Source organism: Bubalus bubalis, chromosome 18, assembly GCF_019923935.1.
Source record: "Bubalus bubalis isolate 160015118507 breed Murrah chromosome 18, NDDB_SH_1, whole genome shotgun sequence".
NCBI classification, from domain to species: domain Eukaryota; kingdom Metazoa; phylum Chordata; class Mammalia; order Artiodactyla; family Bovidae; genus Bubalus; species Bubalus bubalis.
In genome coordinates, this window is record NC_059174.1 from 25,273,695 (window position 1) to 25,301,031 (window position 27,337).

Genomic DNA, 27,337 nt, shown 5'->3' on the forward strand with positions numbered 1-27,337 from the left:
CCCAGGGACGGGGGAGCCTGGTGGGCTGCCGTCTATGGGGTCGCACAGAGTCGGACACAACTGAAGCGACTTAGCAGCAGCAGCAGCAGCAAGGTCTTTTCTTTGTGGGTGTTTTGGGGCAGTTTCCATGCGTTCATTTGTTCTTTTCATTCATTCATTCCCAAATGAATGGCGCCCTCGACACAGTATAAGGCCCTGTGCTCATATACCATGTGGTCCCTACTCTCAAGGGACTCACGTTCTAGCAGAGTGACATGGGTGCGTCAAAGGAGTAGGGACCCAGAGGGAGAAGTGTGTGCATGCTCAGTCACTCAGTCATGTCCAACACTTTTGAGACCTCATGGACTGTAGCCTGCCAGACTCCTCTGTCCATGGGATTTTCCAGACAAGGATACTGGAGCGGGTTGCCATTTCCAACTCCGGGGTATCTTCCCAACCCAGGGATCGAACCCTCTTGCATGTCCTGTGTTGATTGGATTCTTTACCACTGTGCCACTTGGGAGGTATCTAGAGGGAAGAAGACGGTCTCTTTAATAAAGGGTTACTTTCCTGGGACTTCCCTGGTGGCCCAGTGGTTAAGACTTCACCTTCCAATGCAGGGGATACAGGTTTAATCCCTGGTCGGGGAGCTAAGATCCCACATGCCTTGTGGCCAAAAATAAAAAACACAAAACAGAAGCATTGGGGAGTTTGTAATTTCCTCGGTTTTGTCTCATTGCAACAAAAATTTGAAGTGATGGACAGACCAGTGTTACAGCCCCATGTAATTTCCTTGGATGGACCTGTGTTACAGCTCCGTGTTACAGCTCGGTTTTTTTTCTTCTTCTTCTTTATTTTAATTGGAGGCTAATTACTTTACAATATTGTGGTGGTTTTTGCCATACATTGACATGAATCAGCCATGGGTGTACATATGTTCCCCATCCTGAACCCCCCTCCCACCTCTCTCCCCAACCCATCCCTCAGGGTCATCCCAGTGCACTAGCCCTGAGCACCCTGTCTCATGCATCGAACCTGGATTGGCAATCTATTTCACATATGATAATATACATGTTTCAACGCTATTCTCTCAATCCCACCCTCGCCTTCTCCCACAGAGTCCAAAAGTCTGTTCTCTGCATCTGTGTCTCTTTTGCTGTCTCACATACAGGGTCATCGTTACCATCTTTCTAAATTCCATATATATGTGTTAGTATACTGTATTGGTGTTTTTCTTTCTGACTTAGTTCACTTTGTTTAACAGGCTCCAGTTTCATCCACCTCATTAGAACTGATTCAAATGCATTCTTTTTAATGGCTGAGTAATGTTCCATTGTGTATATGTACCACCGCTTTCTTATCCATTCGTCTGCTGATGGACATCTAGGTTGCTTCCATGTCCTGGCTATTATAAACAGTGCTGTGATGAACATTGGGGTACACGTGTCTCTTTCAATTCTGGTTTCCTCGGTGTGTATGCCCAGCAGTGGAATTGCTGGGTCGTATAGCAGTTCTATTTCCAGTTTTTTAAGGAATCTCCACACTGTTCTCCACAGTGGCTGTACTAGTTTACATTTTTTATTTAGAAAGCAAAGGAAAATACATCCTCGAGGTGTGAGGGTGGGCCGAACCAAAAGACATGAAGAGAAGAGAAGCCCCTGGCCCAATTTTGGTTCCTCTTTTTATATGTTGTTTTCTTCTCCCCTTGAGCCTACCCTTTGTAAATTGGGCTAGCCAGGAGGGCTGTTTGTTTTACCTGAGGTTCTCACTCTGGTCCTCGAATCTTCCTTTGTTCTATTTTCAGGGACTTTTCCTTCTTTGTCTTTGTCTTTTAGCCACTGCCATTCTGGACTCCTTTTTCCTTTCTAACTACCTAACGGAAGCAATATTGTAGCAAATTCAATAAAGACTTCAAAAATGATCCACATTAAAAAAAAATGTTTAAAAAAGGCAGAGGGGGGATACTTTACTAAGGACAGGTCAGGGACAAGAATCTGTGGCTGTCGGCAGAGAGAAGCAGGCCAGTGATGGGGAGGCTAGGAAGGGGCAGGTACTGTCCTGCCCTCTGACCTCTTTGCCCATCCCCCATTCCCCATATGAACCCACACTGAGGTGGTCCTTGGACACCAACCTCTGGGTCAGAGCAGGATGGAGAAGAGTAGGGTGGGTTTGGAGGGACCTCCGGCACAAAGGCCTGGGTCAGGCTCTCCCTGTCTGGGCTAAATGCTTCTGATAATGTCTTCCAAAACTAATTGCAAAAAAAGATGTTTTGTAATCTTCTCTGCTCCAGGTACTTGCCAAGAGCTTCATAAGTCTGAAGGCCCTGAAATCTCATGGCGGGCCAGGAGGGAGTCTCTGTTTACACCTGCAGAGGTACCCTCTGTACCCCGCACCCATGAGTAACCCCTCAGGCACACAGAGGGCTGCCATTAAAAGACAATGTTCCCTCCCCTGGAGCTGACGTGACACTTTCCTTGGCTCCCCTCCTCTTCCTCTCTGCTCTTCTTCTTTCTTTCTCCCTCCTTCCCTGTTTTCTCTCTCTTCCTCCTTTTTAAAAATTATTCATTTTTACTTTTGGCTTTGCCGAGTCTCATCGCTGCCTGAGCTTTTCTCTAGCTGTGGTGCATAGGCTCCTCATTACGGTGGCTTCTTTTGTCTCGGAGCATGGGCTCTAGGGAGCGTGGGCTCTAGGGAGCGTGGGCTTCAGTAGTTGTGGCTCCCAGGCTCTAGAGCACAGGCTCAACAGTAGAGGCTCCCTGGCTTAGTTGCTCTGCTTCTTGGGGGTCTTTCCAGATCAGGGATTGAACCCATATCTCCTGCAGCGGCAGGTGGATTCTTTATCTCTGAGCCACTGGGGAAGCCCCTCTCTTCCTCCTTTGCTTAAAAAGCAAACGTGGATCTTGTTCTGTATATTCTCACCCATCCTGTGCCTTTTCCCCTTAAACAACATATTATGAATATCTTTACAATCTAACAGAAAACTAAAGTTCCTTTATAAGCTACTTAAAGCATTGTCACATATAGCCCTAATTATTATAAAATCCACTTGAAAATGTTACTATTTTACCCTACATTTACCCTAACTTTGGTGTGCTTTTGTCTTTACTATGTATTTCATTTTTGTCTTAAAATTTAACTGATTTCACTTAATGTGAAAGTAATACTGTACATAATTTTTTAAAAAATCAAACACTGGAGAAGGGTGTGAAAAAATGAAAAGTAAATGTCTCCCTGCCTACCTCACCCTCAGCTCCTGGTGGGCCAGTCAGAACTTAAAGGCACAGATTGTCAAGATCCAGGCTCACCCCTGTAAAGGAAACAATAAAGCAGTTCATGGAAAAAGACATACAAATAGATGCTCAGACTCCTTCTAAAATAAAAATGAAATCCAATTTTACCACCAGTCTAGCAAAGATTTGAAAGTTTGGTGAAGTCTAGGACTGTGAGCGTGTGAGTAAGCAGTCATTCTTGCCCATTTGAGTGCAAGTATAAAGAGCTGTAGCCCTTTTGAGAAGGAAATTTGAGGACTTTGAGGACTTCCTTGGTAGCCCAGTGGTTAAGAATCTGCTTGCCAATGCAAGGGTCATAGGTTCAATCCCTGGTCCAGGAAGATTCCACATGCCGCCAGACAACTAAGCCCACAGAGCAAACTGGTCTGTATGCCACAACCACTGAAGCCTGAGTGCGTAGAGAAAGCCTGCCTCGGCAGCAAAGACCCAGTGTAGCCAAATAAGTAAGTAAAACTGAATACATCTTTTTTTAAAAAGAAGGAAATTAAATAATATCTAGCAATTTTCCAAAGTGCATACATTTTGATATAGAAATGCCGAGGATAGGAATGTTTTCTATGAATTCATAACATACACTGACAAAGATGTAAGTAGCGTTATTCAAAATAGTCAATAAAATAAAACAAAACCCCGCTAAATGTTCACCAAGAAGGGACCAACTGCAGAAGCATTGCAATACCCGTATACTGAAATAGTATGCAAATATATGATGAATGAGATGGATCAGTATGTGCTGACACAGCAAGCTCTTTTAGCTATATTGCTAAATGATTCCGTTCATGTACATTTGAAAATTCGCATAAAATGCTTGCATATGCATAGTCATTCCCTGGAAAGTTGTACAATAAACTTTTACAGGTAGTGAACTCTGGAGTGTGACCTGGGAGTTGCAAGGACTTTTACTTTTCATTTTATGTCCTTGTATACAGTTTGTTTTTAAAAACTCTGTTCAGATATTATTTTTGTTGAGAGATAGGTAAATATATAGACACATCCTTCCATCCAATGTAAATACATATATATGCAAATAGTTTTACAATGCCTTTCTCACCTCCTGGAATAAATACTGACTCTTTGTACCCCTCCGGTGAGCTATGTCCTTAACACGTATGATCTCTAATCCTCCCCACAACTAGGAAGGAAAGTATCATCAGCTTCATTTGGCCAATGGGACTGAGTATCAGAGAGTTTAAGTAATTTATCTGAGGCCACACAGCTAGTGACCCGAAGCTTGCACTCCATCCCCTACCAGGTGAAAGCTGACCTCTGGTCCTGGAGCCTCCAAATAGCTGTTGACCTTGCTCAGTCATTCTGCTTCAGGGAGCCTCACTCTGCTGTATTTTCAACCTATATCAGGAGGTAGCCATGAAGGTTGTGCTGGGGATGTGGGAGAATGAGGCAAACCAAAACAGATCATGTCTAAGAGTTACACCATGCATCCCACTTGTGAAGGCTTTGAAAAGTCTGATGTGGAACAAATGCAAAAAAGCCAGGCAGACTCCCTGGAGGAGGCAGGAAAGAGTACTTGCACTAACATGAACCTTTGTCTTTAGTCATGTGCCAAGTCTTTTGTATGCACTTTCCCCAAAGTAACCCACTGACCCTGTGAGATGTGGGTGGGGGGTGGGGCACGGTGCGGCAGGGGCAGGATATTATCTCCTTCACCTTGAAACTGAGGTCCAGGGAGGATATGAATCCATCTCAAGTTCACACAGTTGCTGTGGATGGATGGAGTTGGGGTTCTAGTCCACACCACTAGACTCTGGACCCTGAACTCCTCTACCCTCTGCCCTTGTGGTGCCTCCTCATGCAGAACATTCACATTTTGCATCCCTCCGTTAGGTGAGGGAGATTCCACACCCAAATATGAAGAGCCAAGAAATGTCTGCCAGGGCTTCCCCAATACGAACTCGTATGAAGACTTCGACCTTAACAGAACTGCTGGTTGCTTCTCAAAGTGTACACGGTCTCAGGAGAAACTCTGCCATCTGGAAAACTTGCAGAGGTAAAAGGCCCTGTGAGCTGGAGCAGGAATCTGGGCCTCTTCCATAAACATTTGAATTCTAGTTCTTTGTAGACATATGTTTTCATTTCTTTGGGAATGGAATTGCTGGGATATACAGTAAGTAAATGTTTAGCTTTATAAAAAACTGCCAAACTGATTCTCAAAGTGGCTATATCATTTGCTTTCCCATAAGCAGTATAAAAGGGTTGTAGTTTCAATCAGAGAAGGCAATGGCAACCCACTCCAGTACTCTTGCCTGGAAAATCCCATGGATGGAGGAGCCTGGTAGGCTGCAGTCCATGGGGTCGCTAGGACTCAGACACGACTGAGCGACTTCACTTTCACTTTTCACTTTCATGCATTGGAGAAGGAAATGGCAACCCACTCCAGTGTTCTTGCCTGGAGAATCCCAGGGACGGAGAGCCTGGTGGGCTGCCATCTACGGGGTTGCACAGAGTCGGATACGACTGAAGTGACTTAGCAGCAGCAGCAGTTTCAATACATTTTAACAATACTGTTGGTATTTTGGGTTATAGCCATGTCACTGAGTGTGGATGGTATTTCACTATTGTTTTATTTGCATTTAACAAATGACTAATGATGTTGAGTAACTTTTCATGTGCTTGTGTATTTTCTTTGGTGAAATTCAAATCTTCCTCTCTTTTAAAAAACTGGGTTGTCTTCTTACTACTGAGTTTTAAGAATTCTGGATACAAGTCCTTTATCAGATGTATGATTTGCAAATATGCATTCTCTCCCAGTATATGCTTTGTTTTTTCATTTTCCTAGCAATGCCATTTGAATATCAAAAGCATTTAATTTTGATAAATTCTAACTTAAATTTAAAACATATCAAGGAAATGTTCATCTAGCAAAGCTATAAAATTTTTCTTCTGAGTTTTCTGCTCTAAGTGTATTGTTTGAAGTCTTATGATTAGGCTCAATTAGCATTTGAGGTTCATTTTTTGTACACAGTGTGAGACAAATGTCTAGCTTTATGTTATTGCTGTCATTTTGCATTTAGATAGCTAATGGTTTTGGCATTATCTTTTTTTTTAATTTTTAGTTAATTAATTAATTTATAGCTGCCCTGGATCTTTGCTGCTGCAAGGTAAGTGGTGGCGATTCTTCACTGCACTGCGCAGGCTTCTCATTATGGCGGCTTCTCTTGCGTGGAGCATGGGCTCTGGGTGTTCGGGCTTCAGTAGCTGCAGCTCACTGGCCTAGTTGCCCTGAGGCATGTGTAATCTTCCCGGACCAGGGATCCATCGAACCCACGTCTCCTGCACTGGCAGGTGGATTCTTAACCTCTGGACCACCGGGGAAGTCCAGTTTTGGCACTATTTATTAAAGAGATTATGCTTTCTTTATTGAATTGCATTTGGGAGGGCATTTCATTGAATGGCTAAATACTAGCTCCTGGAATGTCTTCTTCCCACTGAGATAGTAAACCAGAAACAAAACAACATCGATGGGGGCAAATATAAAGGTTAATGCATCCATGAAAGTCTTGAAAGAAGCAGAAGTGATAATACCTGCCCTAACTCCATTTAACACACCATCAGTCAGGTGGGTCTTGGAGAATGACATGGACTGTCATAAACTTAATCAGGTAGTGAATCTAACTGCAGCTGCTGTCCCTGATGAGTATGTTTACACAAAGAAATCAACACAGCCCCTCACTATTGCTATGCGGCTATTACATGGCTAATGTTTTTTCTCCAAACGATTTTTCAAGGACTTCCAAAAGTAGTTTGCTTTTTGAAAAAGTTTTGAAAACAATTTTGGCTGTGCTAGGTCTCCATTGCAGCATATGAACTTTTCTCTAGTTGCGGTGCAAGGGCTTCCCGTTGTGATATGTGGACTTCTTCTGCTGTGGTGCATGGGGTCTAGCGTGCTCGGGATTAGTAGTTACAGCACGTGGACTCTCTAGTGGCAGTGAGGGGATTTAGTGGCCCTGAGGCATGTGGGATTTTAGTTCCCCAACCAGGATTTGAACCTGAGAGTAGTGAAAGTGGAAGTTGCTCAGTCGTGTCCGACTCTTTGCAACCCTGTGGACTATACAGTCCATGGAATTCTCCAGGCCAGAATACTGGAGTGGGTAGCCTTTCCCTTCTCCAGGGGATCTTCCCAACCCAGGAATTGAACCCAGACCTTCTGTATTGCAATCAGATTCTTTACCAGCTGAGCCACAAGGGAAGCCCAAGAATACTGGAGTGGGTAGCCTATCCCTTCTCTAGCAGATCTTCCCAACCCAGAAATCAACCCGGGGAATTCTGCTTTACAGGATGTTCTGTACCAACTGAGCTATGAGGGAAGACAGTTGAACCTGAGTCCCCTGCATTGGAAGGTGGATTTTAACCACGGGACCACCAGAGAGGTCCCTGAAGTTGTTTGCTTTTACTTGGCAGAGCTAACAGTATATAGCCACAGTGTTTCCTCAGGGCCACATCAAGTCTCTTCACTGTCATAAGACAATTCACAGAGACCTCACTCATCCTGAAATTCTACTAAGTTCACCACATTGACAACATTGCTGATTAGATCTGATGAGCAGAAAGCAGCAAGTAGCGAAGATGCTGTAGGAAGACACGTGTGAACCAGGAGATAGGAGACAAATTCCCTAAGAATTCAGGGTCCCCTCACCTCAGTGAATCTCCTGGACATTCAGAGGACTAGAGAATATCAAGATGCCCCCTCCAAGGTAAAAGACAAGCTGTTGAACTTCACACCACTTACAATGAAAAAAAAAATGTACCATGCAAACAAACACAAACAAAAAATTATCTCAATAGTTAAATTAGTATCAGACAAAGAAGATGACCCTTAAATAAGTGTCAGCTTTACAATTAAAAATTCAGGTATACATCTATGGAGAAGGGAATGGCAACCCATTCCAGTATTCTTGCCTGGAGAATTCCATGGACAGAGGAGACAATCCATGGGACCACATAGAGTTGGACAGAACTGAGTGACTAACACTTTCTTTTCACTTTCATTTATGCTTTAGAATTTCTGAATATATGTTACTTTCACAACTAAAACAATTTTTTTAAACTGCTCTGAAAACCAGATCAGAAAATCTTTCCTCAAGAAAGTAAATTCATGGTCTGTTTTGTAAGGGAAAGGAATGTTTGGAATGCATGAGGTGAGCTATATGTATTGTGAAATACAATTCTCTATTTTATTTGGTAACAATAAAAATCACAAAACTTCTTTGTTTAGATTTTTGAAAGATAAAAAGTAGCATCAATTGGTGTATCTCAGTCAATGGATTTGGACAGTCTCATCCCACTGTTTCTGGCTGGATTTCTAGTTGCCTGATCCATCCAATCTCATTTGCACATGTTTTCATGGATTATATTTTACAATATTTTTGTCCTGTGGTTTCCTTGGAGTTTTATTCCTTGGTGCTGTGCTAAGTCACTTCAGTCATGTCTGACTCTTTGTGACCCTATGGACCATAGCCCAGCAGACTCCTCTGCCCATGGGATTCTCCAGGCAAGAATACTAGAGTGGGTTGTCATTTCCTTTTCCAGGGAATCTTCCCGACCCAGGGATTGAACCAGAATCCCTTATGCCTCCTGCATTGGCAGATGTGTTCTTTACCACTAGCACCACTTGGGTAACTGTGACTATTCAAAAAATGATGTTGAAATAAAATTCTCCCTTTTGTCTCCCTTGCAAGCCCTCTGTAGCTACTCCTTTCCAGTAGCCTTGATATGGCTCTATCTGCTCTTGTTCCACTTCTCTCTCATTGCTACTTCAGCCTTCACCTGTTTAAAATTACTTTTAAAACATGGGCAACACATCTTAGGACCCCTTGCTTAGGAAAAGGAACTCTGGCCAGAGAAGTTTCAGCACCATGGAGAGCACCAGTACAGGACCCGGGTTGGGAGGCGGGACTTGCCTCATCCCAACTTTCTAGCCCAGTGGTCCCCGAAGTTTTTGGCACTAGGGACTGGTTTTGTGGAAGACAACCCCTCACCTCCTGCTGTCCGACCCAGTTTCTAATGGTCCATGGACCGATACCCGTCTGTGGCTCCCAGGACTGGGGACCCCTATTCTAGCCCATGGCAAGAGGGCTACAGTAAAATAAATGACAATTAAATTTGTGTTCTATGTATTTCCAATGCCAGTTCAGTTCCCATAAGTCAGTGTCCATAGAGCTAAGTCTTCAAAGGCTGAATTCCCTATATTCACTTAGCCCTTAGTAATAAATGTGAATGAGCTCTCACACAGGGGCTTCCCTGGTAGTTCAACTGGTAAAGAATCTGCCTGCAATGCAGCAGACCCCAGTTTGACTCCTGGGTCAGGAAGATCCCCTGGAGAAGAGATAGGCTACCTGCTCCAGTATTCTTCAGCTTCCTTCATGGCTCAGATGGTAAAGAATCCACCTGCAATGTGGGAGGCCTGGGTTCGAACCCTGGGTTGGGAAGATCCCCTGGAGGAGGGCAAGGCACCCTACTCCAGTATTCTTGCCTGGAGAATCCCATGGACTGAGGAGCCTGGCGGGCTGCAGTCCGTGGGGTCACAAAGGGTCGGACACAACTGGCAGACTAAGCACAGCACAGCCAAGCACAGCCCTCACACCACACACTGATCAACCCACAGCTTCAACTACTCAGAAGAATTTCTCCAAAGAAGATGTACACAGACCAATGAGCACATGAAAATGTGCTCAACATCATTAGTCACTCAGATCAGATCAGATCAGTCGCTCAGTCGTGTCCAACTCTGCGACTAGAGAAATGCAAATTAAAACCACAGTGAGATACCACTTCACATCCCCTAGGATGGCTATATTTAAAAATGAAACAAAACAAAGTGGAAAATACTAAGTGTTGGCAAGAATCTGGAGAGGTCCAAACCCTCATCCACTGGTGATGGGACTATAAAATGATGCAGCTAATATGGAAAACAGTTGAATAGTTCCACAGGAAGTTAAACATAGAATTACCAGCAATTCTGCTCCCAGGTATCCACCCAAAAGAATTAAAAGCAAGTCTTCAGGGGCTTCCCTGGTGGTCCAGGGTTAAGACTTTGCCTTCCAATGCAGTGGGTGTGAGTTCAATCCCTGGTCGGGGAGCTAAGGTCACACATGTCTCCTGGCCAAGAAACAATAACACAAGACAGAAACAACATTGTAGCAAATTCAATAAAGACTTAAAAAAAAAAAACACCTCTTCAAACAAAAGCTTTTACGTGAATACAAGCAGCTCTACTCACAACAGCCAAAAAGTGGAAACAATCCAAATGCCTATCAATGGAAACATGTATAAACAAAAGGTGGTATATACATATGAAGTATATTATTCATCCATAAAAAGGAATGAAATGCTTACACGTGCTATAACATAGGTAAACCTTGAAAACATACTAAGTGGAAGAAGCCAACAGACCTGATAGCACATAATTCCATTTATATGAAATATCCAGAATAGGCAAACTCATAGATTAGTGGTTGCCAGAGCCTGGGGGAAGAGAAACTGCTTTGTGGGTTCAGGGTTTCCTTTTAGGGTGATGAACATTTCTGGAGCTAGATAGCAAAGATGATTTCAAATGTTGTGCATGTCTTTAATGCCACTGAATTGCACACTTTAAAATGGTTAAGATGACAAACTTTACATTGTAATGTATTTTGTTACCAAAAAAGAGAAATGTGTACTCAGGGGGACCTCTGACTAGAATCCCTCAGAACCAGCATAAATCGCTCCCATGCACCCTTCTTCTCCTGCAGCATCATGGTCTTCCCTTTGATATCCTGGGTCACCCCTCCTACACCAAGAGCCTAATGATCGCTGTCCATGGTATTCCTCCTCCTGTCATCCAGGTGAGCGGACCAGGTGAGTGAGTGACTCAACCTGCAAGACCCTATTTTCCCTTGTAGATATTGGCTGAACTTCGAGACCTATCTGGTGGAGAGGAATCAGATGGACACATTGAATACGTCTTTTTTGACGGCGTTTGTCAAAAGCATCAACACCAATGTCTCAGAAGACCTGTACTTCTCTCTGACTCCCTCTCAGGTGAAGACTCCCCCGTCCCCTTTGGTGGGTTCTGGCCCTACTTTCCTCATGCATATTTTTCTGAGAGAATCATGGTCTGTGCTTGGTGTCCATCAACAGTTGTCCTTCCCATGTCACGCTGGGTAGTTCTCTGCCACCTGGCTAGTGTGTGCTGGTGAGTTAACTGGGTGAGTGGATCCTGGTAACAGATTGTCCAGAGTGCTAGCATGAGACCTTTGGAAGATCGCCAAATTGAGAGTCAGGGTTCTAGTCCTGGACTTTCCCCCACCTGACAAAGTGTCCTCAAGGAAATCCCCTCCCCTCTCTGGGCCCCTGAGTCCTCATCTATAAAATGAGCTTGAAGGCTCCTCCAAAGTCTGACATTCCCATGAGAACTTCTAAAGGTTAACAGGCAGACTCTGGATTCTGCCCATAACTAGTTACTGTGATCTTGGGCAAAGTACTGAACTTTTCTGAGCCTTGGTTTCCCCATCTGTAAAACGGGGATGGTATTGCCCACTTTCAAGGTTATCAGACAGAGAAAATGTGATAACTTACAGGGAATATTTGGTGCAGTGAGGGCACAGCCTCCCTCCAGGCATAAAGCAGAGGGTGGAAGTTTGAGCAGCAGGGAAGTGGTCTGTCACTGAGGGACTTTTAGGTCAGCCTAGAGAAGGAGAGATGGAAGATGGAGGGGCCTTTCTCAACCCTTTATCACATCACCCTAGCAGCTGAGCCCTCTGCATGGGGTAGGCACTGGCCTCTGAAATCACCCACATGTCCTTTTGACAAGGTTCTGGGTTAGGAAGCAGAAAGTTGAGGCTCTCAACTACAACACTTAGCTCCCCCTCTTTCCATGCCCATGGGTGCTTTTGAGGCAGGATCCGGTGGGACCAGGCTGCAGCCCCAGGGGAACAGTGAGGTCACAGAATGGACGAAACATGCTTGGCAACTACCCATGAAAATTTATTTTAATATTTTGACCATTCTTAGCTGTTACCAAATGTGTTGTTGGGTGGGGATGGATATCACATTCAATGTGAATTCTTGTATTCTTCCCCTTTGTCCTCACTGTCTCCCTTCCTGATGGCCTTTTGCTTTTCCTTTATACCTGAGTCAGAAACCAGACACTGTCACCCTAGCCCTATGTCAGCACAGCAGGGTCAGGACCCTGGCCAAAAGCACTACCCCTGACCCTTCCTCACACCTGCAAACTGACTTGTCCAGGTGTTTCCCCTTCATAATCCACTTTCAGCCTGCCTGACTGGTGGCCACGTGGACACCTTGCTGGCTCCATTCTCCATATTGGGAAAACTGAGGCTCCACAAGGGCTATGACTTGGGCAGGGGCTCACAGCCTGAACAGAGCAGAGCTTGGACTGTGTTGCCAGGCGTCCCACCTCTCAGAGCTGTCCTTGGACCCTGGTGCTGTCCCACCACCCAGCATGCCTCAGGTTCTCCTTCCAGCTGGGGGAGGGGCAGGAACTGTGTTGTTGACTGGGCTTCTCGGGGAAAGACAGAAGTGGCTGGATCTGTGGTTGCAGATTCCGAAGCAGGTGACCAAGGATGAGCACCAGCACCCTGACAGAGTCCGGCTGCCCAAGAGCCTTTTCGGATCCCTGAAGAGCGAAGGGCCGATGGTCCGGTTGGGCATAATTGTCCTGGACATCGGTCCAGGGAATGTCTTCAAGGTGAGGAGAGGCACAGGGTGGCTGAGATTCAATGCTGGGTTCACTGGGACATGCTTGCCCCCTCTGGAATCTTTGCTGAGGGACCCAGTGGGGATGAAGGAAGTGATGAACATCTCCAGCCAAGGTCATCTAGACCCGTGTCCTTAGAGTCTGGACCGCAGGGTCACGCTGGTTATTCCCACTTGGTATTTAGACACCACCTGCCCCCCACCAGTGTCCTTGGACTTGTATCTGTATCCCAAGTGAGTTCATGTCCTGTGTGCGTCCTTGTCCGTGTACAAACATGCATTTCTTTTCTTATTCCTGATTATATACATAATCATGTATGTGCTGGTGTGACCATGTTCACACTAACAAGCATGCGCATTCCCTTGCAAATGTGTACCAGGTATGCCCCAGAGGTGTGTCTGCACTCACACAGGGGCTTGTGCATCCCTGAGTGCTGGTGGGCAGGGGCTCCCTACTGTAGGCATCCACTGTCCTCTATCTCTTGTCTCATCTTCCTTCTAACCCTGTGCTCCAGTTAAGAGGGCAGAGGAGGCCTGGGGACCAGAAATGGACAGCTATCAGATACACAGCATTGTGGCCATTCGGCCTAGAGTGTAGGGCCCATCCTGGCACAGCCGGTGCAGATTCCAGGGAGCAGCAGGAAGAAGGTCACCCATGACCCCTTATCCCCTGGACCTCTGGCTCCAGACCTTTCCCTCCAGGCAAGGTGCACAAGCCCTAGAGGGTCCTAGGAGCCCCCACCAGGGTTGGGTTGGGGGAGCCCCTTGTATAGCCTGGCTTCCCACGCATCCCTCCACAGGGCTCCCTGCTCAGCCGGGAGGATGGCAGCAGAGTGTTGAACAATCGCATGGTGGGCTTGACTCTGGGTCACATAAATGTCACCGAACTGGCCGAGCCTTTGGAGATCACCTTCTCCCACCAGTACCAGCCCCCTGTGAGTCCCCCACCCTGGCCTGGCAGTTCCTGAGGGGCACATGGGCAGGTGGGCATCCCCAGGCATATAGACAGACACGCAGGGGACTCTGCACCCTCCTACCCTCCCACATCCACCTGGGAGAAGCCATTAGGACCAGACACACAATTGTGCCTATGGATACATGTCCAGCCTATGCACGCATGTCCTCCCAACATGCTCCACTCACGTGCTCCCAGAGGGGCCCGGTGGACCTGGGAAACCCACATGCACGCACACAGCTTTGCACATCTGCTTACATGTATGTGCCCCTAAAGGAGCCCCCAGATATACGCCCCTCCCACCCACACCAGTCCACACCCCACACGCTGACCTGGGATACATCAAATGCTTCAAATGTGGTTCCTATGTGACCACAGGCTGAGCCTTGCTTCCACCTAATGCAGGCACATGCTGAGACACGGAGCACCCCCCGCTCCCCTCACCCTCCTCTCCCTGCTCCCAGTCACCCCTGCCTCACCCCTGACTCCCACTCTCTGGTTTTAGAACATGAACCTCAGCTGTGAATTCTGGGATTCGACTAAAGGTAGGGCCTGGAGGACCTTCCCCGGGTAAGATGAAGGGAGGGTAAGGGTAAGTCCTGTCCTTAGGGGACAGGACTCCAACAGCTGAGCCGTCCCCTCTTCCTTTCCTCTCCGGACCTCTATCTTCCCTTTTCCTGCCCTCCCCTCTGCTATGCTCCCTCTCCTTCTCCCCTGGGTCATCAGGAGACTGGTCTTCCAAGGGCTGCTCCACAGAGGTTGGAGTCCGCAGGACTATCTGCCACTGTGACCACCTGACCTTCTTCGCCCTGCTGCTGGTAATAGAGCCCCCTTCCCGACCATCCCAGCAATTCCAGAAATGCCGAGGCTCCTGGGCCAGGGAACAGGGTGGCTGTGGGCAAGGGCCAGGCCTTTGGGGTGTGCGGGCCTGGCCTCCAATTGATAGGATTCTCGTTTGGGGGAATCACCCACAGAGGCCAATCTTGGATGAGACCACCGTGAGGGCCCTCATACACATTTCCCAGGCTGGCTGTGGAACCTCCATGATCTTCCTGGCCTTCACCATCGTCCTCTACGTCGTCCTGAGGTGGGTCACCCTGCCCAGCTCCACCCCCCATCTCCTTCCTGCCCTCAAGGACAGCAGCAGGGCAGGGTAGAAACCAACAGAGTAGTGTTAATCCTGTGTTATACTCATATTTTCTCCAAACCTCAGCTTCCTCATCTATAAAATGGGACTGGAGGCTGAAAAGTGTCTGGCTATTTCAGTTACAGGTGGCAGAAACTCAACTCAAATTGACTTAAAATAGATAACACATGGTTCACGGGATTGAAAAACCCAAGGTGATCTCAGTTCAGGTGATGCTGGATCCAGGTGCTCAAAAGATGTCCCTGGGACTCCGTGTCCTCTCTGATTCTCACCACTTCGCTTTCTCCTTTGTCAGTCATGTCAGGCAACTTCTTCATACTCAGGGGCCTTGGGGAGCCCCAGGCTAGCATCATAGCTTCTTAGCTGCCTAAACAGCTAATCTTCTGAACTAAGCCTCAGAATTGAAGTCTCTAAAAAAAACTTTATTTTGAAATAATTATAGACTAACAGGAAGTCGCAAAAATAGTACCTAGAGTCCCAGGGTTCCTTCATCCAGCTTTCCTCAGTGATGACATTTTCTATAACTGTGAAAGTGAAAGTGAAGTCGTGTCTGACTCTTTGCAACTCCATGGACTGTAGCCCACCAAGCTTCTCCATCCATGGGGTTTTCCAGGCAAGAATACTGGAGTGGGTTGCCATTTCCTTCTCCATCTAAAACTGTAGTACAGTATAAATCCAAGAAATTGATATTGGTACAGCACTGCTCTTTGGAGAAGGAAATGGCAACCCACTCCAGTATTCCTGTCTGGAAAACTCCTTGGACAGAGAAGCCTAGGCGGGCTACCATCCATGGGGTCTCAAAGAGTCGGATGTGAATGAGCAACTAACACACACACACACACAGCAGCTAACGAGAATACAGAGCTCATTCAGTTTTCACCATTTTCCACATGCATTCAATTGTGTGTGTGTGTGTATGTGTGTGTGTGTGTGTGTGTGAGCATGTTTACACATACTGACAGGACTGGCTAAATCATTTGCAGGGCCCAGTCCAAAATGAAAACATGTAGCCCCTTGTTCAAAAATCATTAAGAATTTCAAGATGGTGACAACAAAGGATTAAAACAAGCACAGAGCCCTTCTGAGTGCAGCCCTGCAGAGGTCACACCCCAAAGAGGTTGAGCCTGTGCATGCCCTGTGTGTGTGTGTATGTGTGTGTGTGCGTGTGTATTCAGTTTTGTCCCTGTACCACAGAGTTGAGTCTCACTGGTGTAACTTAGACCATGTGCCCGTGACTTAACAGGCCCACTGTGGTGAAAGGATGGATGACACTGATTGGTCAGGCCAGATCACGTGCCTGCTCTTGGGTTTGAGGTTCATGGCTGAGAGTGGGGAAGTGTACTCCTTGGAGAAACCCAGGGCTGTTCCTGGAAGAAGGAGGAACAGGGACAGCAGAAGCTGCTACAGCCAGTCCCAGGCTCTCCCGGGCCCTGGCCATGGCTGAGGGACCCACAGGAACTTCTGCTGAAGGAACCCAGGGGAGCAGCCCCATGCCCAGCCTTCTGACCCATGACTGGCTTGGAGCAACCCTTGGTCTCCTGACTCCCAGTCGCATTGCCCTCCTCTGCATGCTGGTGCTGTTTTTCCGGGGGGCTGCGGCCCCCACCAGCTCCAACCCCCCCAGTCTCAGACCAAACAATGAGTGTAAGTGGTGCCACCCCTGCCCCCATCCCCAAGCCCTGGCCCAGGACGCTGCCTTCATCCCCAACAAGCTGAGTGTGACTTGCCAGCTGGTTGCCCTGCTGGACCCTGAGAGAAGCGCTTGGAGTGCCAGGAGGAATTGTCATTATCTCCCAAGTGTGGGGCCTGGCATTTCAGGTGTGGTGGACGTTATCCCTCATGCCCCCTCCAGGCAGCCCTAAGGGCCCATCCCTCCAGTGAGAGTCCTGCAGGAACTGATTGGCTAGGAAATTGCAGTGAGCTCCACAGAGCAGGCGTGGAGCCCTGGGCTGAGAGCCTGGAGCCCCTGTCCTGCTCTGTGACTCTGAGTCCCTGTCCATCTCTGAGCCTCACCTCCTTACAATTTCTAGGCCTCAGGCATCCATGCGCCATCCATCCAGTCACTCAACCAATGCAGGGCCTCCTCCTGCTTATTGTGCTAGGCCCAAGGTCACAGCATGGAGAGAGATGGAAATAAGGGGCAGGAGAGTTACACCACACTCACTTCTGGGAAACTTCCACCTAAGCCTGGGATAAGTGGCCTTTAGAGACAGCCTTCACAGGAGGAAACATCCAAGGAGGGTTTTGAAGGTGGAGCAGGGAAGCTGAGAGCAGAGGGAAGAGCATGGGCAAAGTCTGGGAGCTGTGGAGAAGCAAAAGGCATTCAGAGTTTCAAGTTGTGCAGTTTGGCTCAAACATGGAGTCAAGTAATGAAGCCAGAAAGATCCAGAACCCACAAGGTCCTGCAGGTCATGAGAGAGCCCCTGGACTTGAACCAGAGGGTGCTCACACTGGCAGAGAGGTGGAACAGAGGTGGTCAGATGGGGAGGTCTGGATGCCCTTCTTCACTGGCCCTTCTTGCCCTAGGTTCTCCTGGCAGAGGTTCAAGTCTGAAGACGCCCCCAAGATCCATGTGGCCCTGAGCGTCAGCTTGTTTCTCCTGAATCTGGCCTTCTTCCTCAATGTGGGGCAACGCCTGAAGGGGTCCAACACTGCCTGCGGGGCCCGGGGGGCCGTCTTCCACTACTTCCTGCTCTGTGCCTTCACCTGGATGGGCCTGGAAGCCTTCCACCTCTACCTGCTTGTCATCAAGGTCTTTAACACCTACTTCAGCCACTACTTCCTGAAGCTGAGCCTTGTGGGCTGGGGTAGGTGTCTCCTGGCCAGGAAGAGGGATGGCTGGCTCTGTCTGGATGAGGCCAGAAGGGGACCAGCCTTGGGGAGGGCCATGGGCAGGGGCAGCTCCCACTCTGATTGGCTTAGAGCTCAAGGGATCGACAGTGGGAGGGGGATGTGAAGGAGGACGTGCCAAGGGAGCCTCAGCAACACTATACGTCCTTCCCTCCTCGCCCCCAGTCCTGCCTGCCCTAATAGTCATCGGTACTGGGTTCGCCAACAGCTACGGCCCCTACTCCATCCGTGATGAGAAGAACGTCATCACACTGGAGCTGTGAGTGGTGGCTATGGGAGTCGGGGTGACCTCAGGGCCCTGGGGGCACAAATTAGGGCCAGAAGGAGGTGGGAAGAGGGGAGAATCCTGACAAGAGAGTAAATCAAGGCCAGATCCTCAGATCCAGCTAGCTCATGGCCTGGAGGGGTAAACTGAGGCCCAGAGAGAAGAAGGACAAGGAGAAGGGGCTGAGAAGGGGAGAGGACTGGACCAGGAGGCAGGACGCCCTGCTCCAGCCTGCGGCACCACCAGTCTCTATAGCACCTTTGGGAAATTTTTAAAAGGTACCCCCTTTATCCCTCTGACATGCCATGCCAGGTGCCCAGCCTGGTGAGTGCAGGGTGAGCTGGATTTCAGCCTCCACCTGACCCCCCACCAGGTGCCCTTGTGCAGGGCACAACTCTCCAGTGCTTGCAGCAGCTCTGGTTCTATGCAGACTCTGCCTCTGAGTTGCTGTGTGAACGTGGGCAAGTTCGTCCCCTCTCAGAGCCTGCGTCTCCTCGTCTGTACAATGGGGGTTGATCCACACCTGCTTTAGGGCCTCTCACCCCTGCAGTACAGGGAACAGTGGAGCCAATTTGAGCCTCTCCCAGGGCTCCCGCCTGAGACCCGTGACTCTGTGCTAAGAAGAGTTGGCAGGGCCTTGGTGCTGTGCCCAGGGCCTCGAATGCAGAGTCCCAGGGGCCAGACGGGTAACATAAATGCATGCAGCGGCCTGGGTGGGCACGGCTGCAGACTGGCAATCATACAGCAGCTTAATTGGCAGCTGATTACTGTCCCTCAGGAGGGTGTCCACAGAGCTGCCAGCTGTATGGTTTCATAAGAGAAGCAGAAATTGGCATATTTAGGGAATTCCCTGGTGGTCCAGTGGTTAGGACTTGGTGCTTTCACTGCCAGTGCCTGGGTTCAATCCCTGGAGGAGGAACTAGAATCGAACCCAGGTCTCCTGCATTGCAGGCCGATTCTTTACCATCTGAGGCTCCAGCAAAGCCCAAGATCCCATAAGCCAAGTGGAATCTGGATGTATATGCCAAACCTTTCACTTTTAAAAAGGTGTCCCTTAATTCAGTTTTTTTTTCCCCAATATAAGGTGGGGTGAACAAAACATGCCTTTGGGACCAAATTGGCCTTTTGTACCCACTGGTCTAAAGGGATAGCAACCTGGAGCCTCATGATATCCCCTACCCTGGGAGAGCAGGGGAAGGATGGATGGATATGTGGGCGGTGCATCTTCTTAGTCAGAGAAGAACAGGCTGGGGAGACTGCCCGGGGCTTGCTTTCAGGGGACTTCCTCTGGTCCCAACGGCCATCCATCTCCTCCAGGTGCTGGTTCCGTGAGAAAACTGCCCTCTACGTCACCGTGTACGGCTATTGCCTCATCATTTTCCTCTTCAGCGCAGTGATCCTGAGCCTGGTGTCCTGGAAGGTCTTCACTCTGTCGAGTGCCACAGCGGGCAAGGAGAAGGGGCAGCACTGGAAGGGGGTCCTCACCCTGCTGGGCCTCTCGTGCCTGGTGGGCCTGCCATGGGGACTGGCCCTCCTCACGTCCCTGGGCCAATTCACGGCCTATGTCTTTGCACTGTTCACCTCTCTGCAAGGTGAGGCTCCTGGGCTAGGGAGGAGACGGGCTGCCTTCCTGCACCAGAGGGTGTTGGGGGGCTTTGGGGGAGGGTGTAGCTAGCAAGAAACAGGATTCTACTCAGGCTAGCTCAAATCAAGGGTTGTTGTTGTTTAGTCGCTAAGTTGAGTCTGATTCTTTTGTGACCCCATGGATTGTCACCCACCAGGTTCCTCTGCCGTGGGATTTTCCAGGCAAGAATACTGGAGTGGGTTGCTAGTTCCTTCTCCAGGGGATCTTCCTGACCCAGGGATCAAACCCACACTTCCTGCATTGGCAGGTGGATTCTTTACCACTGAGTCACCAGGGAGGCCCAGTGGTACTCAAGGGTACTGATTTTAAATATCCAAGGCTCCCCCAAGGACCCCAGGGTAGAAAGACTGGCTGACTTCATGGGAGCTGATAGCAGGGTCAAGAAAAGCCACCAAAACCAAAGCAGATACTTGCTCCATCTTTTTCTCCAGAGTCACAAGAAGTCTCTCACCTTCTCTTTGTGGTAACTTTTTCCCTCCACTGGCCCATTCTTACCCATGGTCTCCAACTGGCTGCCCAAGATGACCACCTCATCCCTATATCATCTTCCCAGTCTGCTGACCGTGGTCTGGTTCAGTCTTTTCTATGTTCTTAGGAGAGTCAAGGATCTGACTGGGCCATCAGACATCCATCTCTTGTCCAGTCATCTGTGGCCAGGAGAGCAAGATCCTGTGATGTGATGGCTATGTGATATGAACAGAGTCTGTGGAGGCAGGAAGGAAATGATTAGTGGAAGAAATGGTAGATAAGCCTGCTCCCTGCCCCCGCAGAATTTTTCCTCCCATATCCAGCCAAGGGGCAGGCACTCAGGGTACATGTGGGGCAGGGTTTCCCTGCCTGCACCTGTCCCCTTTCCTCCTCATACTTCTGTTTCATACACAAAACTTAAAGAAGTATATCACAGCCCGACTGTGAGGGAAAACAGCTCGGAGAGGAACAGCAAGTGTGGCTTTGACTCACAGTCTCATCCTGTCCAGAGCAGTCACTAGGGACGCTGGGGGTCTAGATCCAGTGGGTGCAAACCCACAGGAGCAGGGCTGGCTCCCAATGCCTCACGAGACTGCATGGCAACATGGTTGGCAGCATGGGTACAAGCAGTTCTTGTTGTTTAGTTGCTAAGTCATGTCCAACTCTTTCCTGACCCTGTGGACGGTAACTCGCCAAGCTCCTCTGCCCGTGGGATTTCTCAGGCAAGAATACTGGAGTGGGTTGCCATTACCCTCCAGGGGATCTTCCTGACCCAGGGATCAAACCTACATCTCCTGCATTGACAGGAGAATTCTTTACCACTGAGCCACCTGGGAAACCCGAGGAGAGGCAGACCTAGGTTCAAATCCTGCCTCCCCTCACCACCTCAACAACTCATTCAGCTCCTCAGATCCTTGTCATCTGTACAGTTGGGATAATCCCAGTACTTTCCTCACCAGATCTCATGATGAATACCTGAGATAATGTGTGTGTGGGACACAGTAAGCCTTCAATATGTGGGAACTATGTTAACAACAGAGTCACTATTATTAGGCCATCAGAGACTGGCCCTAGATGAAGATTCATGAGTCCACATCCGAGAACTCTCAGGGGTTAAGGTTTGGGGGCACATCTTGAAACTGTGGATTGTCATTCTTTCTGAGGTTACCCATTATAGCTAAACCTGAACACTTCACCACACTGAGGTTTTTCTACTGACTCAGTATTTCTCTCTTTCTCACAAACAGAGCCCTCAGCCCACTTTAACTGCCCTTGAAGTCTTTTCAATATATTTTTTAACAAGTTTACTTTTTTTCATTGTTGCCTGTGCTGGGTCTTCATTGCCGCACACAATCTCTTTGTTGTGGTGTGTGAAGATTTTTAGTTGTGGCACACAGGCTTTGTTGCCCAGTGGCATGTGGGATCGTAGTTCCCTGACCAAGAAACCTGTGTCCCTGCATTGGAAAGCAGATTCTTTACCACTGGACCACCAGGGAAGTCCCCTCAATACTTCTGCTGTTGTATAGGGTTTTAGTTCTAAATTTCTTTTAAAGACCCAAAAAGATTTTTACTTCTCCCTCAATGTCTGTACTTACTACAGTTTTCATACCTCACACCTTCCCTCTTGATGAAGCGCATCCTGGAATAACTGTTTATAAGAAGGGCAGTGGTCGTTGTTTCGTATGGTTGAAAATCTCTTCATTTCGGCCTTTGTTATATCTGATAGATACGTATACAGATTTTATTTCAAGGACTGGCTTTCATTCCCAAGGTATTGATTAGGTCCTTTTTCAGGAATAGATTTCACCTCAGGGGCTGATGTTTCTGTACATTCTTGAACTTTCACAGTGGAGCAGTTTCGCCTCTGGGCAGCCGCCAGCCCCGGCCCTGCCCCAGGCTCACTGAGGCTTTCTCCTCCCTGACAGGTGTCTTCATCTTCTGCTGGTTCATTGTCCTCTACTGCCCAAGCCAGAGCACCGTGACCTCATCTTCTGGCACTGCTCGGGTTGACCATGCCCAGACCGTGTCTCATGAATAGAGGAAGGCCATGTGGCCAGGCCGGGCCCGCCCTGCGCTCTGGACTCAGCTCTAATTGACCGTGTGACCTGGGAGCGGGGGGAGGGGGTCCCTGCCTCCTGGGCCTCAGCGCCTTTCTCCACACAATGTGACTGGGGAGCCAGGGCATGGGAAATACGTTGGGCCATGTTGTCTCAAAGGTCTTATCCAGATACACCTACGGGTCTGAGAGTTCACAGATCCAGGATGGCAGGAGTCTCAAGTCCCTGTGATTCTGAGACCCCTGCCGGCACAGTGACACCCTCACCCTGCCCCCATGCCCACCCCCCATCCTCAGAGCAAAACGGCCTTCTAGTCTCAGAAAGCCTGAGTTTCAATAAGGAGGTCAGTCCTTGGCCGCCTCGGGAAGGAGTCCCCAGCCGCTCCCCTTCCTCCCTTCCCCTCATCACTGCCCTCCCACAGCTCCGCCCTTGGGCCGCCTGTACCTGAGGGGACACTCAGGGCCACCGCCCGCTCAGGCGTGGGGGGCTCTTGTGAACTGGAGGTTTGTTTTGAGGGGGTGGGGGGTTGCTCCTTCTCTGGTCTCACCTGGTCTCAGCCACTCTCTTCAGGGCCCATCCTCACAGAGGTCCCCCTGCCGCTCAGGAGCGCTGGGAGCCCCTCAGGTGCTGGGGACCCTGAATATCAAGGAATGCCACTTACTCAATAGGTGGGCTACCTCAAGCAGTCCCCAGTTCCACCTCTGACTGCCTCATGGGTGGCCCTGATACCGACCAGGGTCTTGGCCTTTCTCAATGAACAGACATTGACGGGAGGCCAGACGAGAAATTCAGGCAAGGCTTTATTGGGGTCCCTGCTGCAGAAGGGGAAAGTGAGAACTAACAATAGGTTGCCTTGCTTGCTCACTCCCTGAGGGCAGGGGTGGTGAAGCCGATTCCTTTCATGGGGTGAGGGTAGGGGTGTGTCCAGGAGTTCGGCTGGAAGCCTAGCTTAGGTGGTTTGCACATCCTTCTGGTGGTGCTGAGTACAGGGGGCATGCATAGTACCCAGCTTTTTTTCCCCAACACCCTGTTTTTATTCCTGGCTCTTCAGAAGTGGCATTAGGGACTTTTTTAGTTTTTTGTTTTGTTTTGTTTCTTTTGTCCAGAATTGGCCCAACTGCACATACACACAGTTATTTCTAGTCCCATATATCTTCTCTGCATTTTGTTGCTGGAGAAGAGGTCTGCCCAGGTTGCAAACATTGCAGCAAAGGGTCCCAGGTCCCAGCTGGTCTCAGGTGGACTGACCTCTGGCCTGCTGTCTTGGTGGGGGTGGAGGGCATAAGGTTCAGGGCTCAGCACACCTGAGGGCTGAGGAGCCAGTGCGGGGGGGAGGGGGGTTGTGAACAGAGAGAGGTTGGACATTTCTTCTGGCATCCAAGCTCCCATAGTGCCAGGGGAGTGCCTCAGGCCAGACCCAGCTGGGTTTGTCACTTCCAGTGGCTGGGCTTGGTTTTGAAACCACTGGTTTCCTCAGTAGGAAACAAAAAAGAGGCAGAGACAGTAGAGATAGACACAGAGATAGAGAGATGGAGAGATAGACAGAGACAGAAAGATAAACCGATAGAAAGATGAACAGATAAACTGATCCAAAGAAAGAAAACAAAAGGAGAGACAGACAAATGCAGAGACACGCTGGTCCCCTGGGCCAGCCCGACCAGGAGGGCAGGGCACTGGCGTCCACCCCTCTCTTCTGCCCTACACTGCACCTCACCCAACTTACTGTTCAGCCTCACTCTTCAACCCCCACCCTCCCCAGTGTGCTTTGCAGAAAGTCTAGCACCTTCCACAGGTGAGAAGTTATTATTATTAGAGCCTCACCACAACCCCTGGCTGCCAGTCTGCCTCCTCCCCACAAATGCCCTGGACTTAGATTCCCCTTCTCCCTCCTCCCACTCAGCAAATAGATGAAAGAAAGGAAGCCCAGGACCCTGGCTTTGTGCAAATCACTGTGTTCCTAGAAGGCAAATCTTTAGAGTGTGGACACTGCAACAGTTGAGCCACGTTATCAGTTTTTGGGGACAAACTTGGTGGGTTTCAGGGCTTATCTTCACAGACATCCATTTCTCACACTGAAATTCTCAGCAACCTTACCCCAAAGTCTCAGAGCTAGTAACCTGTCCTCAGGAAGAATGGCTGCTTCAGTGTCTGACAGGCCTGGCTTCAAATCCTAGCTCTGCTGTTTAGGGGCTGGGTGACCCTGAGCCTGTCACCACAGCTCTCTGAACCTCAGATTCACCCTACCTAAGATGGGGCTTGTTGAGTCTTTTGTGTGCATGCTCAGTTGCTCAGTCATGTCCACCTCTTTGTGACCCCATGGACTACAGCCCTCCAGGCTTCTTGGTCCATGGGATTTTCCAGGCAAGAATACCGAAGTGGGTTGCCATTTCCTACTCCAGGGGATCTTCCCAACCCAGGGATCGAACCTGGGTCTCCTACTTTGGCAGGTGAATTCTTTACCACTGAGCCACTTGGGAAGCCCATTGAGTCTTAAGTGAGGTGGTCAAAGTGAAGTGCCCGACATTGTCAGCAGGAGTTTGTTTGCTCCATGAGAAACCCCTTGGCCTAAAGAAAAGACTCATTGGAAAAGCCTCTGATGCTGGGAGGGATTGGGGGCAGGAGGAGAAGGGGACAACAGAGGATGAGATGGTTGGATGGCATCACCAACTCGATGGACGTGAGTTTGAGTGAACTCCGGGAGTTGGTGATGGACAGGGAGGCCTGGTGTGCTGCAATTCATGGGGTCACAAAGAGTCGGACACGACTGAGCAACTGAACTGAGCTGAACTGAAAGCAAATTGTGAGCTTCCGCAACCTGTTTTGTTAACTAGGAGGATATGAAGTTCAAAGCTCCCTTTTATCAAGAGGGAGGGGACATATGTATACCTATGGCTGATTCATGTTGATGTTTGGCAGAAACCAATCCAATATTGTAAAGCAATTATCCTTCAATTGAAAATAAATACATTTTTTTTAAAAAAAGGCTCTCTTCTAGATACCTTGCACAGCTCTGCCAAGTGAACCAGCCCTGGGTGGGGAGGAGGAAATTGAGCCTGGAGAGGCCCAGCAATCCCGCCCAAGACCACCCTGAAAGCTGAGCCAACACTTGAGCTGGCGGCTCCGGGGGTTTAGAGTTATTACCTTGTCCCTGTCCTCCGAGTCTCAAGGGAAATCCTGGACAGTGGTTTTTTTCTTGCTTTTTCCTTACTTTCTCACTTAAGACATGCTCAGTGGGATAAGGGACTGATAGAACCACAAGCCCTGGATGGGCGGGGTTTCCAGGTGCAGTTGGGGAAAGCCGAAGGGGTGCGTAGCTAACAGCAGAGATGTCCTGTTTGCTGCTTGGCTCTCCACCCCAGGGCCAGGCAGCGGCAGAGGGGCTGGGGTCCCTCACTGCTTGAAGTCACTGCAAAAGTGGCTCCAAGCACCAAGTTGAGCACATGCTAAGGCCAGGAAGGGCTATGGCAAAAAAACACCCCAAGGTCCACCTAGACAGACGAAGTTCTCCTGTCACTGATGCATCCAAAGGACAACCTAGGAGGTGGACAGCCTGATGGTCAAAAGCACGAACTCAGAGGTCAGCCTGCTTGGTTCCGGTTCTTTGCCTTGGACCAGTTCCTCACCTACTGAATCTGCAATGCAGGGATAACGGCAGCTGCCCGACAAAGCTGATGATTACATGAGATACCGGCTGCCCACCCAAGGCAGTGTGGCTGTGACTAAGCCGGAACTCGGCTTTGGCTGACACCTTATCAGGCCATAGGCGGCAGTGGTCATCTGTGTGCTGCAGGAAGGGTGTCCCCTCATCGTGGTTCCCTGCCAGGTTCTCTCTGTTCTGTCCCAGCTTCTTCTTTCCTAATACTTTTTCATTACAATGTAACAAATAGGTAGGAAATAAGAAGACCTACTTGCTTCATGCTTTCAGAGAAGTAATTTAATATCAAAAGATAAAAATTCTTTGCAAATTGATCTACAAATACAATGTAATTCCAATAAAGATTCTAAGTGATTTTTTAAGTTTTCTGAAACTTATTATAAAATTTATATAAAAGGGTCTCCTTGGTGGTACAGTGGTTAAGAATTTGTCTGGCAATGCAGGGGGTGTGGGTTCGATTCCTGGTCCAGGAAGATCATTTGCCCCCTGGTCTACATGCTGCGCGGCAACAAAGCCTGTGGGCCACAACTCCTGAGCCCGTGCACCCTAGAGCGCGTGCTCTGAAACAGGAGAAGCCACCGCAATGAGAAGCCCACGGACTGCAACTAGAAAAAGTCCATGCACAGCAGTGAAGACCCAGCACAACCAAAAGTAAGTAAATAAATAAAAAAAATTTAAACTAGATAAAATAAAATTTATATTAAGGCATATAGGCCTCAAATAGCTAAGTCATCCTTAATGAAAGAGGGCATAGAAGGAAGAACTGACCTGCAGATATAAAGAGTGTACAAGGCCATAGTGGTAAATTCAACTTGGAGTCTGTGCAGGGATAGACATGAAGACCAGTGGAATAGAACAGAGGCCTCCGTGGCAGACACATGTACACCTGGGGACTTACTGTATAATGAGAGTGACATCACGAGGAAGGGACAAATGATCTAATGATGGTGTTGGAAAATTAACTCTTTGTAAGGGGAAAAATAAAACAAAATCCCTACTTAACTCTTCATACAGAGATGGACTTCCAGCAGAGTAAAGGTCTAAGTGGCATAGCAGAATTACAAAATTAACATAGGAAAATATTTTTTATTGGAGTATAATTGCTCCACAATGTTGTGTTAGTTTCTGCTGTACAACAATGTGAATCAGCTGTATACATATATCCCCTCTCTCTTGAGCCTCCCTCCCATTCTCCATCCCACCTGACTAGGTCATCGCAGAGGGGAACATATTTTTGTGACTTTAAGTGCAAGAAAGGATTTCTTAAACAAAAATTCGTAAGTGCAAAACGTCAGACCAAAACCTGATAGACTCA

At 48.6% G+C, this 27,337-nt stretch overlaps 1 protein-coding gene across 4 annotated transcripts in view; it reads left to right on the forward strand.

Moving 5' to 3' along the window:
* Positions 1-26,322, forward strand: part of ADGRG3 (adhesion G protein-coupled receptor G3) — a 28,623-nt gene extending 2,301 nt beyond the window's left edge. The window contains exons 2-12 of one of the 4 annotated variants that reach the window (XM_006059040.4): positions 5,112-5,274; positions 11,165-11,303; positions 12,826-12,972; positions 13,781-13,915; positions 14,441-14,480; positions 14,662-14,753; positions 14,910-15,022; positions 17,609-17,889; positions 18,098-18,191; positions 19,515-19,789; positions 22,236-26,322. In XM_006059040.4, coding sequence (XP_006059102.2) covers positions 5,112-5,274; positions 11,165-11,303; positions 12,826-12,972; positions 13,781-13,915; positions 14,441-14,480; positions 14,662-14,753; positions 14,910-15,022; positions 17,609-17,889; positions 18,098-18,191; positions 19,515-19,789; positions 22,236-22,348 — 1,592 coding nt within the window. In that variant the 3' untranslated portion in view covers positions 22,349-26,322. Of the gene's footprint in view, positions 1-5,111; positions 5,275-11,164; positions 11,304-12,825; positions 12,973-13,780; positions 13,916-14,440; positions 14,481-14,661; positions 15,023-17,608; positions 17,890-18,097; positions 18,192-19,514; positions 19,790-22,235 lie in introns of those variants that run through there. The other 3 variants (XM_044931927.2, XM_044931928.2, XM_044931929.2) reach the window with 3 other exon arrangements.
* Positions 26,323-27,337: the final 1,015 nt, after the last annotated feature.